General features: G+C 40.8%; 1 protein-coding gene across 1 annotated transcript in view; it reads right to left on the bottom strand.

Annotated features, from left to right (window-relative positions):
- LOC104466387 (transcription factor 12-like) overlaps positions 1 to 17,001 on the bottom strand; it is a gene marked incomplete at its 3' end in the record, with an annotated part of 118,538 nt that overhangs the window by 17,342 nt on the left and 84,195 nt on the right. The window contains exon 5 of the mRNA XM_010079781.1: positions 2,544 to 2,608. Coding sequence (XP_010078083.1) covers positions 2,544 to 2,608 — 65 coding nt within the window. The remainder of the gene's footprint in view (positions 1 to 2,543; positions 2,609 to 17,001) is intronic.

Genomic DNA, 17,001 nt, shown 5'->3' on the forward strand with positions numbered 1-17,001 from the left:
ACTGAAAAATATGGGCTGAGGAATGGCAGGCTGGCCAGCTTCACCACGAGAAGGTCTTGGGAAATTTTAGACCATCACCAATCAGACAAGTATCACAGATTAGATATTTGTTATGAAAAAGGCAAATACCACACACCAAAAATTAACAGTCTTGCCAGAAAGATCCAGCAAATTTCTGTTTGCATGGTAAGGCCTTAGATGAGGTACTTTACGAAGTTTAAAACACCGGAGTTCCCTAGGGCTGGGAACCTACTGCGGAACATCCAGGGCAGAGCATAAGCTCTTCTACCAATATTCCAATCAGAGATAGACTATAGTCTGCTACTAAAAATATACCTGCACAATATTCTGCACTATACACACCAATAAAAAAATTAACTCCATTTGTGTCTTATCTTTTCTAAAGAGTCTTTATCATCTTAATCATCTACTGGATTTACAGCCTCTACAGACTTAAAAGAGCATAAATTCTTCACCGTGTTCACTGTCCGTAAGACGAGAGTTAGATGCTTTAATTACAATTATATTTAGTAAGGCCACTTTTTAAGAGTAAGTACGTTTAAGTAATGGAAAATAAAACCCAGCGCTGTCATGCAGTCTCCTCCATCTCTCGAGGTTTTTAAGAGCTGACTATATGAGCATCTGTCAGGGCCAACGCAGCTGATTCTTCATTTGGATTGTCAAAAAGACCTCTCAGGATCGCTTTTGATCTTCTTCTCTATGACTGGTTTCAAACATTGAAGCTACATGGAAAGCTGTACTTCAGGCACTGCCGTGGATTTATGAAAAATATTTTTAAAACCCCTAAAAGGTTCAGAAATCCCACCACATTCCAAGTCAGCAATTAATTTCAAACAATGTCGGGTTTAACTGATAAGACCAAATAAAAGTGCAAACTGTAACTTACCATGTAAATTTAAATTGAATTAAAATTTAATTGCAAGTTTACAATAGTTTTCTATTATCCTGAATATACAAACAAAACAGATTTACCTACAATAGCATTTTTCCCATATACTAAAAATGTTTAAGAAAGAAGAAACTGTGGGATAGGAAATAGTAGGAAGCATATAAGGAATAAACAGCTTCAGAAGTTAATAGAAACAAATAAGTACAAGATTTTGGCTTTAAAATAGCTACATGTAAAAATTAATACTAAATGGTACTAGATATAAACAATTAGGAGATATAAAAGCATTTTCCTCCGTGAGAAGCCAAACAACAGAAATTACACTCATTACCACAAAGCAAAACAGAATTTTATGCAAGGTTAACATAAACCCATTTTCCAATACAGAACATTAACTTAATGAAAGAGTAACGTGGAAATTAATTTGCTTCCAAACTAATGTCAAGTTTAAGTTATTATATTTAAATACAATGCATACGGAGTTATTTGAACAACAATAATAACACTAACACAATGGTTTACTGCCCAGACTGACAGCAATGCAAAGCCCATAACTTGAATGTAAAGAGCCATGCTGCCTTTTGCGAGAATGTTACGGAAAGTTCACCTATACAGTTACAAACGGGTCTTTGTTTGTCACATCTGTGTTGCAGAGAAGTAGTAAAGGCTGCGAGAATGATACTTTCTTCATAGGGGAAGTGATGGTAAACCAAATAGTCTACTTAGAGTAACATTAAAAAAAGACTCCTCTTTGAGAAAACAAGCATAACAAATTAATTTCTTAGATTTAAAGGCATTATATATTAGTTATGTAAATCTTTGTCAACAAATACTGAGTGTAAACAAATGCTGGTTGTACTTTTTAAACATTCAAACTTCCTGTACATTCAAAACAGACTTTTAAACAATGAATTGAGTATTCTTAACGTGGGTCACTAGAAATAACATGGAAGAAATCTTCACTCTCAAATGAAGACTTGGAGACATAAAAAAAGAGTTTTCTTAATTAAAAAACACATCATCAAACCACAAAATAATACAGTATTACACTGGATAACCTAACTGCTAAAAAACTGAAAGCCTAGTAACACTGCTTTTCTTAAAAAATACACATAATCTCCCCTAGGAGTAACAGTCAACTAATGAACGATATTCAGCGATTACTGATATTTTTTGACATATTATATGTGACAAATCCGAGTATCACAGACTAATCACGAGGCACAATCAGTACCGGTCTGCAATTCTGTTTGCAGACTTAGAGAGAGGTACAAATAACTGCAAAGGGTAAGAAAACTCATTTCACAGTGATCTGTAGGAAAGACATGATACATACAACGGAAGCACATCGCTCAGTATGTTCAGACTAGTAACAATCTCCCTTTTACTAAAAACATAGGACTCCACGCTCATGAGCTACAGAACCAGCTCCCCTTGCCTATAGCAAGAGTCTCCTCTAAGTGGATGTGTGTGAGTGCAAGGCAATCTGACGACAGAAAACCCAGAAGGTTTATTCTGCAAATTGTGGAACACATTCTTGTTTATTACGTTTGGTAGCCTGACATATCCAAGTAACATAAACTAAACTTTAGTTCCAATTATTCCATTTGCCTTCAACCATCACTATACTTACCTGACAGCCTGGTAACCCGGTATCTCTGCCATACAATGGAAATGGACCTCTGTCTGAGGTTTTTCCTATAAAAGAAAGACATTTGAAATTAGGTTCTAAAATCTGTTAGATATCTGCATCAGTTGTCCTTATAGATGCAATTCAGAAAATCTGCCAGCATCATAGGAAATTTACAAAAATCAAGTTGCATGAGTGAAAGTAAGCGTTTACACATCTGCCTTGAACACACTCAAACAGCACTGTTGTAAGATGACACACTTACCTAACTCCATTTCTTATAGAGCCAATCAGTAAAAAAGAACTGCAATTTTCTGTTGTTACGAAATATCCCTATCAGTATGTTCAAATAAAAAGGGCAAAGGCCCAGCTTCACTTCCATTATCAATGAAGAAAGGTAAACACACTTTTAGACATTTCTCCTTCCTACATGAAACTAGCATGTTAGGTGATGAACGTACTCAGCAGTAAAATAAAACCAACAAAACCACACAAAGTGAACAAAAACCTCCATTCAGAACAACAACAAAACCCACACCGAACTTAAACCATGGCTGAATCGGTCAGCTCTTGACACTCATTCCTTAAGTCCTTAAACCCCTTCGTTTCAGGGATGTTCCAGTCAGGTACTCAACTCAAGCAATACAACTGGTCAAGAAAGCAAACAGTCTCTGCTCTCCTGCCGTACGTGCGATATTTGCCTGTAGGTAGCACACACTGAATACAGCGCCTCGCGCAGTGTGGCTCCCCACGTCGCTGTCTGAGGTCACCAGACTCTAGTATCACAGAATCTTAGAGATTGGACAGGACCTCGAAAGATCATCCAGTCCAATCCCCTGCCAGAGCAGGACACCTAGATCACACATTCATCAATTCCAGAAAAACTACTTAGTGTTGTATTTGTTGGTTATGCCACCAAACTGGCATGGTTGTAAATTAAAACTCAGTGTGAAAGTTCTCTAACAGGGCTCCGAAGTTTATCAATCAACACTTGAAAAAAAAAAATCTTGAACAGAAGTCTCTGCTGAACAATGTCAAGAATGAGACACTCATCAAGCATGTGCACAACAGAAAACACCGCGTGCGTACGCTGCCCTAGTCATGACACAGTTAGACCTGAGAAACACCCCCTAACACTGCTCTCATCCAAAGGTAAGCACTAATAAACCACGATACCCACCTCTTTGAAAATGAACATACCTCCCCCAGCTAGGCACTCTCTCTTCTGAACAACGCACGTTGTCACCCCGTCCGCAGAAGAAGAGAAAGTAGCCTTTCCTACCCCTGCCCATCGCAGTGACAAATAGCTCCAGGCTACTGCAACTGCACTTCGGGAACAGGACTGCTTTTGCTTTTTCCCATTTTCTCTCTTACTACTAAAAATCCCTAAATGTCATTTTGTAAGAGGAAAGACTAAAGCATGCTTATTGCTCATTTAAAAGTGCATCTGGTGTAAGCAGAGAGGAAGTGACTCTATTGGAACAACATCTCTACAAGATTATCTTCTTGATAACTGCAGGTAGTCTGGTGAACAAGAGTTTGCCTGAAAAATGGCAGCTCTGCTGTAATTAAGGGAGGAAAAAAGTTAACATTTTTCTGCTGAAGCCATTTGCTTCCACCAACTATCAGGCACCAAGCAAATAAAATACCTAGCATGCAAAGCTGTATGAAGTAGGATGAATCACACTGTTTCTATTAAACCAGACTCAGCATTTTCTTTCGAGAAAATGAGAGCCTTCTACCACATGATAAACAACTTTGACTGAAGTATGCAGAATTCCAGGAAGGCTTTAAAAAAATATTTGTACAAGAGTCAATTACAGATTCTAGAAAAAAAAATACTATTTAAATCACGGTTTGTGTAGCAAGCAAGAAATTGTTAGATAAGAATGCATAAAATCATGTTGTTTAAATGTATCACTTAAAAAGTTTGACAGGTTCATACTAAAAGAAAAAAGCTGACTAGAGTAGCCCAACCTATACTAAATTTATTTCTAAGAAATGATTGAGAAAAGTCAAGGCTGCCTGATGCTGCACTGCCTAAATATTTATCAAGAATTAGTTAGAGCTGGAACAAATTAACATTTAACCTGTGTTCACATGGCTAAACCTCTCAATGCGGGGTTTGTAAAGCGACCTGGGATGAAGTACAAAACGGTGCCTTTTGTAGAGAGAGTCTCCCAAACGCATCCTCAGCACAAGCACTGAAGAGATGACTCTCAAACCTGCAATAGTGTCACAACGGTAAAGGCACACGCTTTTAAACAATGAAAATCAAGAGGCACACCCATTGAGCCCACACTCAGGTCCTGTCCCTCGTTCTCTCCTACTGTGGAACTGCACCCAGCTGTCCCTTTTGCAGGGCTGGAGCACTGTGCTAGCGGCATGATCTTCATGTTTGCAGAGCTGAAGGGCGGGAGAGAGATGAAGAGCTGTCCCAGGCACAGCTGGAGCACGCCTGCTGCACTGCCCAGGAGAGGAGAGGAAGGCCTCCACCAACAGCCCCTGAAGCTTCACTGATAATTACATGGAAAGGCTTCCCAGCATCGTGCTGTCTGGCCATATCACAGGACAGTTTCACTAGCAACATATTGGAAAAGTGAAAGAGTATTGACTACAAATTGCCTGTTGTCAGTTAACAAACTTCAGCTGCTCCAGCCTGGGCACGGTGCTATTCCCACTATTTAAAGCCCTGTAAGCACACTGTCACAGGTCCTGTTTACTTACCAACAGAAACAGAAAATACTTAGCAACTACTCCACGTAGTAAGTCAAGTACTTGAAAGGCGGGTAACGTCAAGTTTGAGAAGATGACACTTCCTCACTGGTTTAACAAACAGGTAGGTCCCGGACATGACATCTTACCCATGCACGGGCAGCCTCTGGCGCCCAGCACAGTTCCAACACCTAGCCAAACACACCGGAGCAGAACCCCTTGGGGGCTTCAGCTTATCAAATACCTGTCTTAATTATTCAGATTCTCTGCAGATTGACAGAAGAGCATAAAAGGTTACCGTAAAAACCAAATTTATTGGAGTACCAGTGTTTATGAGCACACAAACTTTACAAACACAGTGACACCGCAAGCCAAAGCAGAGCTGGGGATGTCTTTCTCGCAGGTCTACCCCACAAGATTTGCTGTTGGGTACGTTACACCCTCCGAGCGTATCCTCTCCTCTCATGAAAATCTTGTCTCAGCCAGTGCTCACTACACAGATGGCAATAGTATCTCTTTTTTATAGCTGGAAGTGCAGGAACACAGCATTAAGGGGACAGGAGGAAGGAAGCTCACTACAGCACCCGACATGAACTGGGAGAAGGAGGGGTATCCAAAACCACTGTTAGATGACCAAATCCCCACCGAATGTTTCACCTGCACAGCTTTGTGTCGATATGGCCCTAAGGTAGTGTGTAGACAGACCAGCTGGGAAGGGAAAGTAGCGCCCAGATGAAATCTACTTCCTCTTTGGATCCTACTTTATTTGCACAAAATATCCCTGAAAAGTAGAGCAACTCTGGCCAGTTTCCCCAACCCCAGCACCTCCCATCAGGCCCGTGCAGCGAGGCCTCCTGCACAAGGCTCTTGGGAATCACCAGCTCCTTGACCACCTGTATCACCCACCGCCTGACTCATGCTTCACAAGTTGCCTGCTGTCATTTTAGAAGCAAAATCTATGCCTGGCTTACAAAGCAGCATCATGGCAAACCTCTCTTCAGCTTCCCTACCAGTGGCTCTATATCCCAGAGCTTTGTCTGCCAAACAGATCTGTACTCAAGCAATGGACATTTTAAAAATCATCAAGTTGGTTAGACACAGAAACCTTAAATCTGCACAGATCAACTCACAAGGCATTTGAATCTTTTAATAACCTGGAAGGAGTTAGTTTTTTTTTTAAAGTAAGTTTCATGTGTTTTCATGAACAAAAACTTCAATCACCTAATCACTAACAGGCTTAAAGCCCAAGGACTAGAGAGTTAAAAGAAACCCAGAAAATCCCAGTAAGCATTCTGAACGGCAAGTATTCCCTAACTTCGTAAACTTAAAACCTTGGCCCATTTTGTACCAAACCAAACACTAAGAGGCATTTAGTAAATAATTATTTTTCTCTTGCAATCCCTTGTCTAAATGTGATATGCTTCCTACCTAACATAGCTTCTGAATATTGCACAAGGAACTGTACTCTGTGTAACAGCTGTGCAGAATGAACTGGAACAGCGAGATGCAGAGCGGCAGTGAGCTGCCAACAGCACTGCATGACTCAGTGGAGGACTACGTCAGTGAGCGTGCTCCAACTGCCTGCCAGTAGTGAAACAGCCTTTCCGCACTGCTTCTGGGTAATGCTGGGTTTATGGGAGGATGGTAGAACGTAACTCTGCAAAAAATGACTTAAATTCCCACAGCATTAACCCTGCACATGCTACAGATCTTTCCGTGCATTGCTAAGAATTCATTTGGTTGGCAATACGGAAAGCACCAACATTTTTTCATGTTTATCATCAAGTGTGAACACCACAGCGACCACCGCTGGCAGCTGCTGTTAGTCAGACATGGAGGATGTCTGCCCTACTTGTACAGAAAACCATCTTGCGGGGAATGTTGAAGCAATGTTTTTACAGTCCTAATCTTCATTTCATCCCTGATAACACCGTTAACCAGTGACAACAGGGAGCCTACCCAAGAGTCAGATTAGAACACAACACTGTGGACACCTCTGAGGATTTCTAGGGGTTTTTTTAAAGTTATGAAACTGACATTGGTAATTTGTCTAGAAATCAATGTTTATACTGCTTTCTCCCCCTCCACATCCAGTAACAAAGTACCCAGCAACAAAGTACGCGTGTTACCCACAGAATTAATATATTCACAGAGTTCTTCACATGCAGATCCAGTGTAACAAGGAACAAGCTGCAAAAGCCATGCTGACAGCTGCATATGGACAATGCAAGAAAAACATTCAACAAAGTAAACATTCTCCTACCTCTTTTAATACCACTTTCCAACTTACCACAAAGTAAAAAGGCAGCACACAAAGTTTATAGAACAACATCCTTGCTGCCTCCGGTACCTGTCCATTCTTTATTTTTTAAAATTCTGTTGGTGGTAAAAATTCTTATTTAGCAATTATTCAGTATGGTGAACAAAAATTATGTTTGATTAAAACACAAACCCAGCCCTGCTCGAGGACTGGATGTGTGGCGTTCCTCTTAGAGGCGAGACTGACACATGCAGCCACAGAAGTTTTACTCTGTATCTCGACATTTCCCACTGCACTGGAGGAATCGTTTCTTCCTCTTCTACTGCTGTTTAGCCCAGTTATTAACAGAGGCTGTCCCAGTTTTAATATCTGTCTTATACCTACAGTCTTATCTGTAACATTTTAAAGGTACATAACACACACACATATATATTGTGAATAGATATAAGAATATTACTTATATTTTTCCTTATAATACTTGTGACCACAACTCATGGAAATGAAAGAGAGATCTGAAGCAACACAATTTGAAGAAATGCTTGAAACAAACAACCTGCTATTCTCCTCACAACAATTTCTTGAAGTATTACCGGCTAACGTGCGCCAGGCTGCTGGCTGCACCGGAGGATGTTTAACGAGCCAGTGCCAACAAGTGCAGCTGCTGGACTCGCAGCACCCTCCTCCTGTTCATCCCAAGCCAAATTACTCACTCGGCTATGAACAATGAAGTAGCAACAACACAGGAAAACGCCAAGTGCAAGTGAGATTAGTGATAAACTACAGGATCCCTACAGAGGTCAGTGATTAGCGGGCCCCCAGTCGGAATCACTTTCCCAACCCAGCCTTTATCTCACCCTACGCTCCATCTTAGCTCACTCTTCTTCCCCCTGCAAGCAGCTTCCCAATCAATAACCCCTGAAGTCTTGCAAACTCCTCCACACTGTCTTACCTTTTAATAAAGCAAACCTGCATAATACAAGTTGTCTGCAAACTCCGAACACAAGTTTTGAACCTTCAGTTTAATAAGTAATTCATACATAACAAGATCATGTTACTGGAAAATTTTGTAATAACAGAACAGAAGAAAAAATGCAAACATTTAACCGGGAATGCCATGCCCAAGTGATGATCAGCAACGCAGTCTCTACAGGTAATGATAAGAATTCTGGCCTATGCACTCTTGAAGAATGGTTAAGGAAACGGAACGTACAGACTGTGAATAGTGGGGAAATATACATTATTTTAGATTTTTTTTTTCCCATACTGTGACATCTTCTAAAATAAATTTTCCTAGACAGGAGAAGAAAAGGTTTAGCAAAGCTTGGTTTTAATACTACAGATTTGTCCCCTACTCCTTTCTTCAGTCAAAATTTTGAAAGACCATGATCCTATAGAAAAACTCTAATAATCTGCAAGAAGTAAAAGATGATGATTTTGAATGAGATTTACGGGATTTACCTGTCCAGCCTCAGGTCTGCCAGAAATCTCCTAGGATCCTCCAAAGCCATAAATTCTCATTTGTAAGATAGCATTATACTTCTGCCAGTCCAATTACTTATTTGTCTTATTTGGAGCAAGAACTGTTTTCCCTATCTAAATGATGCAAAATGTAGAAATTTTGAATCTGGAATTACCTGGAATCAACTTTCCATTATAACCGTTGCAATTTAGGAACAATGGTTTAGTGACAAATACTAAATTATTGCTTTTGTTGACATTTGGACAGGATCATCTGGGAAAAAAAAAAGTTTTTTCTTTGTGCTTTTATACTTACAGTTGTGTGGGCATTTGCAGGTATCTTCCACTACAGGAATTCTACTCATTAAAGTGACTAAGCAATAAATCTCAGGTAAATGTGTAAGTCAAGGGATTTCTCATAACTTGTTTAATGCAATATTTTAAGAAAAAATAATGTCAGTGTGTGAAGTGGTATTAAAGAACCTGCTTCCCAAAGACATGCCTTTGACACTTTCATCCCATTGATTTGTAAGTACTTCCTAGAAAAGATAACATTTTGTCAGTTTGCAGAGCACTGCACAGATCTTGTGCTATAAAAACAATTTATTAATGCTCTTACGTACTTCAAATACACAGAAGATAAGGGTGGACTAAATTCTGCATTACATTTGGATTGACCCTATGAATTTGTAATTTATACGCTCATGTCAAACTGGGAACATTCCTGTTCCTTCAGTGGCCGGTCCATGAAGGCTCCTTCCTCCGTACTATTCCTGTCCCTCCGCTTACCAGCCTTACACCGTGCTAAATAACCAAACCAACGTTTGCAAGTCTAAAAGGGACTAAAGTCTCTGTCAGGAAGATGCACAAGAAACTGAAGACAAGGGGAAAAGAGGGAGTACAAACCTCTTAAATGAAGAAAGAGCTTTCTTCTCCTTCTCCCCCAAGCATATGTGGGCAAGTATCTGCAAACCAAACAACTCTTGAATAGCTGTTGAGGGTGTTTAGTTTCAATTCTCCACTGCGATGTCTACCCTAGGCTAACCTCCCCATAAATGCTGTTTCTGCTCTATTAACCTTTCAGTGTGTGCTATGCATAGACAGGTCACCCAGTGGGAGAAACACATGAAAAATTACTATGCTAAGAATTTACTCAAAATAAGGGAAATCAGGGTAGTACAATAATCAGAAGACCATAACCAAATGAACCAAACAAACACACACACATTCCACGCAGGTGACAAGATGACATTTTATCACATGCATTTACTCACCTCACCTACCCACCCCCTGTATTTCTAGAGTATCCAACTGTCTTCACTTTGTCAATTAAAATACTTCTCCCTTTGCCATCTTCCTTTTCTCATCCCCAAGGGATTTAGTTAAAATTTTAAGGCAACTAATGAAGTTGCTACTTACAACTAACTTGAAAAGCATCCCTTGATCTCCTAGTATGGAATCTGTCCTCGATCTAAGGGCAAAAATTACTCAGCTTCTACCAATGACTTTGAACATCAAGTACATTCTTAAGTCTAAAGTCAAGAGGATTTTATAATTGGCAATGAACAGAGAATCCACACTTTACAACAAAATGCTACACCTGTTTCTGATTAAAAGATTATTTTGGTAACACTACTTACTACAAATTGCTAAATTACTTTATATATATCTATGTGACTACATAAGAATTAAAAATCATTACTTCTGTAGGTATCTACAGCTCCTCTCACCATCCAAAAATCTATTAGTTCTCATTAAACTTGAAAAGCCAGCTTTGTCCCCAAAGAAAGATTCCCCCCTCACCCATTCTCTCTATATCCACAGGTACAAACACAGCAAGCATTTACAACCATCTTCCACCAGGCAACGGGCAAACGCATACAACTGTACCCTGTTGTGCAAAAGTTTGGATAGTTCTGATTTGGATGACTTGCGTAACGCGTTCAAGCTTCACCCTTCACAGGCAACAGAGCTGTCCCGAGGGCACAGAGACAGAAGTGTGCAAATCAGGTATTCCCACACTGTGGTCTCTGGACTAGCAGTAGCTGTTAGATTGAAACCAGAAACAAAACCCAAAACACACACAAAAAAAACCCAAAACAAAACCAAACAAAACAAACCCCCCCCCACAGAAACACCAAACCAAAGCAAACCAAACCCCAAACACCCATTAGATGCTAAAACAGACTCCAGAAGAAAACAAAAGAGGATGGTAAGTGTTTTCCCAGTATGACTGCTTCAGGACAACAATTTCTGCAGGCACTGCAGGGTGTGACCAGATTCCCTGTTACGAACGGAGGGGAAATCCTCACCAGACAGCGCCTGAGAGGAGCCGTCTCCTGTCCGGGGGCTGACACCGCCTAACTGTTCACATGAGCACTCTGACCCAAAGAAGGGGAAACAAAAACCCCACAAAGAACAGTTAGAGAGCCCAAGTGAATACAAAGCACCTGAGATGCTGAGAGCTTAAATTAGGTGCTCTTATTTCAGCACAAACCCAGAATTTACTGGGAGGGACCTCGGACTGTACAGAAATGGAAAGCAGTCCTGCCAACCTCCTAAACACTGAAGATAAGCGCAGAAGAGAACATCACTGCGTTGCAGAAAGGCAAACTGGTATTGGAGCTTCACAGAGAATGAACTTCTAACTCTCTGCTAAAAAAACACTCAGGAAATATAGATCTCTCCAAACCATCCTTTCATCTGCAGGCACCCCACGTCTCCATACATCGATTAAAACATTAATACCTTACTGCCAAGGCACCTGACGGGTGAATACTGGTTTTAAGTCATACATTAAAAAAAAAACAAAACAAAACAAACCCAGTTACAAAGGAAAACGTGTTTGCAGTTTATTTTGGAGGGTGAGAAAAGTAAAGTAGCATTTTTGATAGAGAAAGAAAAAAAAAATCTTCATAAGATATCATAACAGCTGTGGGAACGTGACTGAAGAAAACATTAATATCCCAGGTCCAGACACAACCAAGGTGAATATAAGTCTCAAATTTAAAAACAACAAGGAACATGGTGTGCTGTTCGATGAACTAAAGAATAAAACTTCATCTGTCAGCAAACACCACCTCTGCCTGGCTACCCGTGCTTTCCAGAGTATCACCACGCTGCTTGAATGACCTAAAGCAGATCGGGAAAACACTTCTCCTCAGCATGTTAAGAACAACAGGAATCCTCATGGCAATGCTGGTAATTATTTCATAGAAATGGTACCATGAATAAAAACGATAAACTATTTTCTATTTAAACAGCAAAGATGATGTAAAAGCAATTACTAACATTCTGCACTTTTGAATCAGCAAGTCTACATAACTTGACTCCAAAAGCATTAAAATACATTTCTTAAAATAAATAAATAAATAAAGATATAAAAACCAAGGAGTTCTCTCAAATACTAACACTGGGTTTTACTGAGTCTTAGAATACTCGGGAAGTGCAAGGTCTCTGGAAGAAAGTTCATGTTGTACAATATTTAAAATAAGCAAATAGGATTACCCAAATAATTTATTCCTCTGATAGCAAATCATAAATAATGAAATCACCAAAACGGAATGCCATTAATAAAGGATTAGGTGGGTTAACAGTAATGATAGTCAGCCGGAGTTTGTGGGAAAGGGGCCTTTCACACTGTAAGCTGGCGAGTCCCCTATCAGCACAGCCAGTTTTTGTAAGGTGTGTGCCTTGATACAATAAAGTGTGTTGACAACAAAACTGGATGACTTTTAAGAGAATAATTTAAACAATCTAGTCATTATTTTAAAATGATAGTGCATTAAGGGAGTAAAAGCCAGGCATCAGACTGAACATTTTTCAGTGACAACAAAGTGACTCAAACCTTGCCCCTAGACTGAGTCTTTGTTTGTTTGTTTTTTTAATCATCAACTTGACAACCTAAATGTGTTACTGGAAATTCAGAGCTTGTTGGCAGATGGAAACAACTGAAGACAGGTGACTGATGTGGAGCAGTCTGAACTGCATGTAAGGAAGCAAGCTGCCCTTTTATTTAGCCCAGTCCACCCTAACCCTAACCCTTGGTGCTGGCCAGCCCCCGCAGCCCTGCAAGAGGCACCCTGGCCTCTGCCAATCCCCAGGGCATCTCCCCAGGCCTTAAACAGCAGAGCCCAAGTGTCTGCCTTGGGGTTAGGAACCTGAGGTTACGGTACCTGGAAGTGTTGCAAATGCAAGTCTTCCTTACAAGCCTAAATGGTATTAAAGAGTGAAAGTAAACGCCACATGGGTTTTTTATCGTTTTATCTATTTTACCTGCTTGTACTTCAATTCCCTGCACCACTGAGCGGGAACTCTGGCGCTTGCATATTATTATAGAAGCCTTTTATACACAGACTAGGATTCATTTCAAAGACACTTTCCCATTTCATATCTAGCCCTTATCTTTGCTGTAAGCTCTCAACTGCACATTACTCTGATATTAAACTGTCATAAACACTTTTTAAAAAGCTTTTCTTGATCCTGCTCTTTTGAGTTACTCATCTAGGTCTCTGCATCTCAAGCACCTCTTTTACTTCTCACGTAGTCGCCTTCCAACCCAAATTTATCTTTGTATCAATCTCCTTACATCTATAATTTTGTCATCACCAAATATACAGTGTACCTGGACCCTGTCCTGCTTAATATCTTCATCAGTAGCCTGGAGGGGAAGACAGGGTGCACCACAAAGAGCACCCAAAAGACCGCAATTTGGGAGATACAGTTAGTGTGCTTGAAAGCAGGACCACCACAATCTAGAGGACTGGGCCAATGGGAATCTCATGAAATTCAACCGTAACAAATGCAAAGTCCTGCACCTGGGATGAACTAACTCCTTGCAGCAGTGCAGGCTGGGGACCAAGGCTGCTGAGAAGGACCGGTGGCCTTGAGAGGCAAGCTGCACCCACGACAGAGAGGGCAGTGACTGTCCACCTCTCCTCAGCACTCCTTACACCAGATCGAAAATATCACATCCCATTTTGGATAGCCCAGGTTAAAAAAAGCCAACAAACCCCACAAACAAACAAAACCCAAGCAACCAACACTAAGCTGGAGAGCAATAAGGCCGACAGGAGGATTCCCACCGGTGTCACTGGACGCTGAAGGAGGCCCCCCAATGACACACCCCTTCATTTAACTGCTATCGCATCCATTCCAGCATCCTGGAATCTGAAATCCTGCAAATGCCAGTTTTCCCTCCAACTTCCTATTGCTCAGGTCAAACCACTTCTGCTCCTCCGATTTCTTTTCTCAGCTTCCTTTTTTTCTACAGCAGGGCAATGACTTTATACATCTGTTTCTGCACTGGTTTCTCTTTACCTCCTATACTCAGATCTCATACTGATTTTTTCCCTCCATCATCAAAATTTAAGCAAAACAAACAAATCTAAGCTTTCCAATTCAACTGAATTAACTCCCTTAATTAATTATTCTTTACATATTGGCTTTGCAAAAATGCTCACGCATTTAAACCCCTCACACGCTATTTATTCCATACCCTTCCTCTGCCTGTGAGAGCACTCTCTTGCATAGCCAGTCTCTGCAGTGAGTTTCACAATTTTTGCTATGCTGTATGAAACACTAATGATACCGAACGATGCCCAAAACTACTCTGCTTCGAGCAAACCACCTGAAGAAAGGTAATAAAAAGGATTAAGACTGCTATTGAAATGTCTGGACTCTCCATTTTTAGATTAAAAACTGCCCAGTAAAGTAAAACCCTGAATCACTGTAGGAGTCCCATGCTACAGTTACATCTTAAAACTCTCACTACTCCTATGTTAATTTAATTCACATGTATATTCGAATAGGAAAACAAAGTAGTACTGAGGTGATTTAAATTGCTGCAGTTTTACTTCTAGGGTTATATTCACAAAGCCTATTTTAAGAACTGCTTTGGAAGCAACTGATGTTTTATGCAGGGAGCTGCTATTTTCCCAGCTGAATAGAATATCCATTCTTTGGCTCGCAGTTTCCATGACACTAAAAACAAAACATTCATCGGCACCAGCTCGGTGTTTGATGGTAAATGCAGCTGCAGCTCACAACAGCTCGCAGTGTACCTCAGCCGCCCCAGCTGAACAGAGGCACTGTATTTTCCCAACGCAATGCCATTGTTTTCCAGACAAGCCCTTTCTTGCCAAACTCAAACATTTCAAACCCTGCTGGTGTTCTGTCTTGAAATGAAAAGTGATTCAATTCTGCAAGTAATGATACTAACGCGAAGTCTCCCAAATTACTGAACAAAGTACGTAACCAGAAACAAGCCTCTGGTAACAGCAGAATTTAACCCCACAGTTACGAAGGAATTTTTGGCCAAAGACTTTCAAAGCCAGCTCCCTGTTATAATCCCAACTCATTTGCTTCAAATGAGTCGTTGAACAAAAATATTAGGGGGAACATTTTATAAACAGTTAAATGGAGAGAGTCACATGGCAATTCCGAGACAAGGAACAGCACTCGGCTTCCAGTGCTGCTGCTCTCACCAAAAGGAGCATTAAAGCACACACCTCTCTTTAGCACAGGGGATATCATGAGAGACAGTCTCCTGCTTCAGGGGAAGATGCAAGACTCCCTGTCCCATATTAGCTATCTTTTCATCTGTTTGAGATTAATTTTAAGTCCATGGTCACTCACCTTTTCACACTGGTCAGCACATCGCTGGTACACACACCTTGACGTAATCACATTGGTCCGATTCTAAAAGCCCCACTGAAAGCAGGACCTGAACAATATTCTGCGCTTACAGGAAGCATATTTAGGCACCAACTCAGTAAAGCAAGCAAGCACATGTGTATTTATAAGTACACAAATGAACTAAATTCATCAGGGACTGCTCATATAATTCAAATTGTACACTTAGGAGAATATTGGTGGACTGCAGACTGCTTACAGAGAAATCTAACAAAGGCAGACGCATCATCCCAGCCTATTGTTAATGTAGTTTTTAAGAAATTCAGTCAAAATTCCTGAAAATATTGAAAATGGAACATGTCAACAACAACCAATTTACAACTTAAGGGAAGTGCTATTTTAAGTTAGGAACTAATTTCTTTAAATTCTACAGACTGAAGTCCCTTTCTGTTTCTGACACAGAATGCAGTACAATACACCCTCTGCAAGCGAGGAAACAAGGTCCTGGCTCACAGCATGCACCTTTAAGAACAAGAAAGAAGACAAACATCCACACTTAACTACTGAAATATTATGAAAATAACTTTCCAACACGAGTTTGACACGGAGGGGGGCTGGTGGCACGTCGCCAGGTCTCTGGGGGTGCTCCTCTCTGCCGCTCCCAGTGCCGCACGGCTCCCGCTCCGCCCAGCTGCTGCTGGGGACACAGCTCCCCTCCTGCTGGAACGGACGCTCACCCTGCTCAACATGGAGACAGCCGCACACACGGCAATCCAACTTATCCATGGCCTTGTAAGAAACGTCCACACCATTACAACAGCCATCAGGTGGGGAATATACCCTAAAGGCATTTCCTTATACCAGAAGGGAACAAGACTGCCCCTTCCAACCAAGTTAGCACTTCTACGGTACAGTTCAACAAAGAAAAACACTAATCCTCAGACTGGAACAATATTGATTAATAAATTATTAGCAAAACAAAACCCAATAAATTGTTGCTCTTTACACCCACACCTCTGACTTCAACTTGAGATTCAGCAGCACCTTCAGGATCAAAGAGCATTACAGGGGCTTACTGTCAGAGGCCAGTGGAATTCGCTTTCGAGCATTACTCTTCATAAATTTCTGTTGATGGCCTTTCTACTGACAACCTACCAGACTTTTATAACATCCTTACACTAAGCCACTAGCAAGACCTGATCATCAGTGCGCTCCCCACAGGCCACTACACACTGCAAGATCAGAAAAGAGTGAAGCCAGCTTTTGTAGCTTTTCCAGGAGCAGAATAAAAACCCATACACACAGAGACCAAAAAGCAGCAGCTTTCTTATTGCCAACACAGCACTTACAAATTCACGGAACACAACTAACTGGAGGGTAATCTATGGTGCAGGT

The sequence above is a fragment of the Pterocles gutturalis genome, unplaced genomic scaffold (assembly GCF_000699245.1).
Source record: "Pterocles gutturalis isolate BGI_N339 unplaced genomic scaffold, ASM69924v1 scaffold23629, whole genome shotgun sequence".
Lineage (NCBI taxonomy): Eukaryota > Metazoa > Chordata > Aves > Pterocliformes > Pteroclidae > Pterocles > Pterocles gutturalis.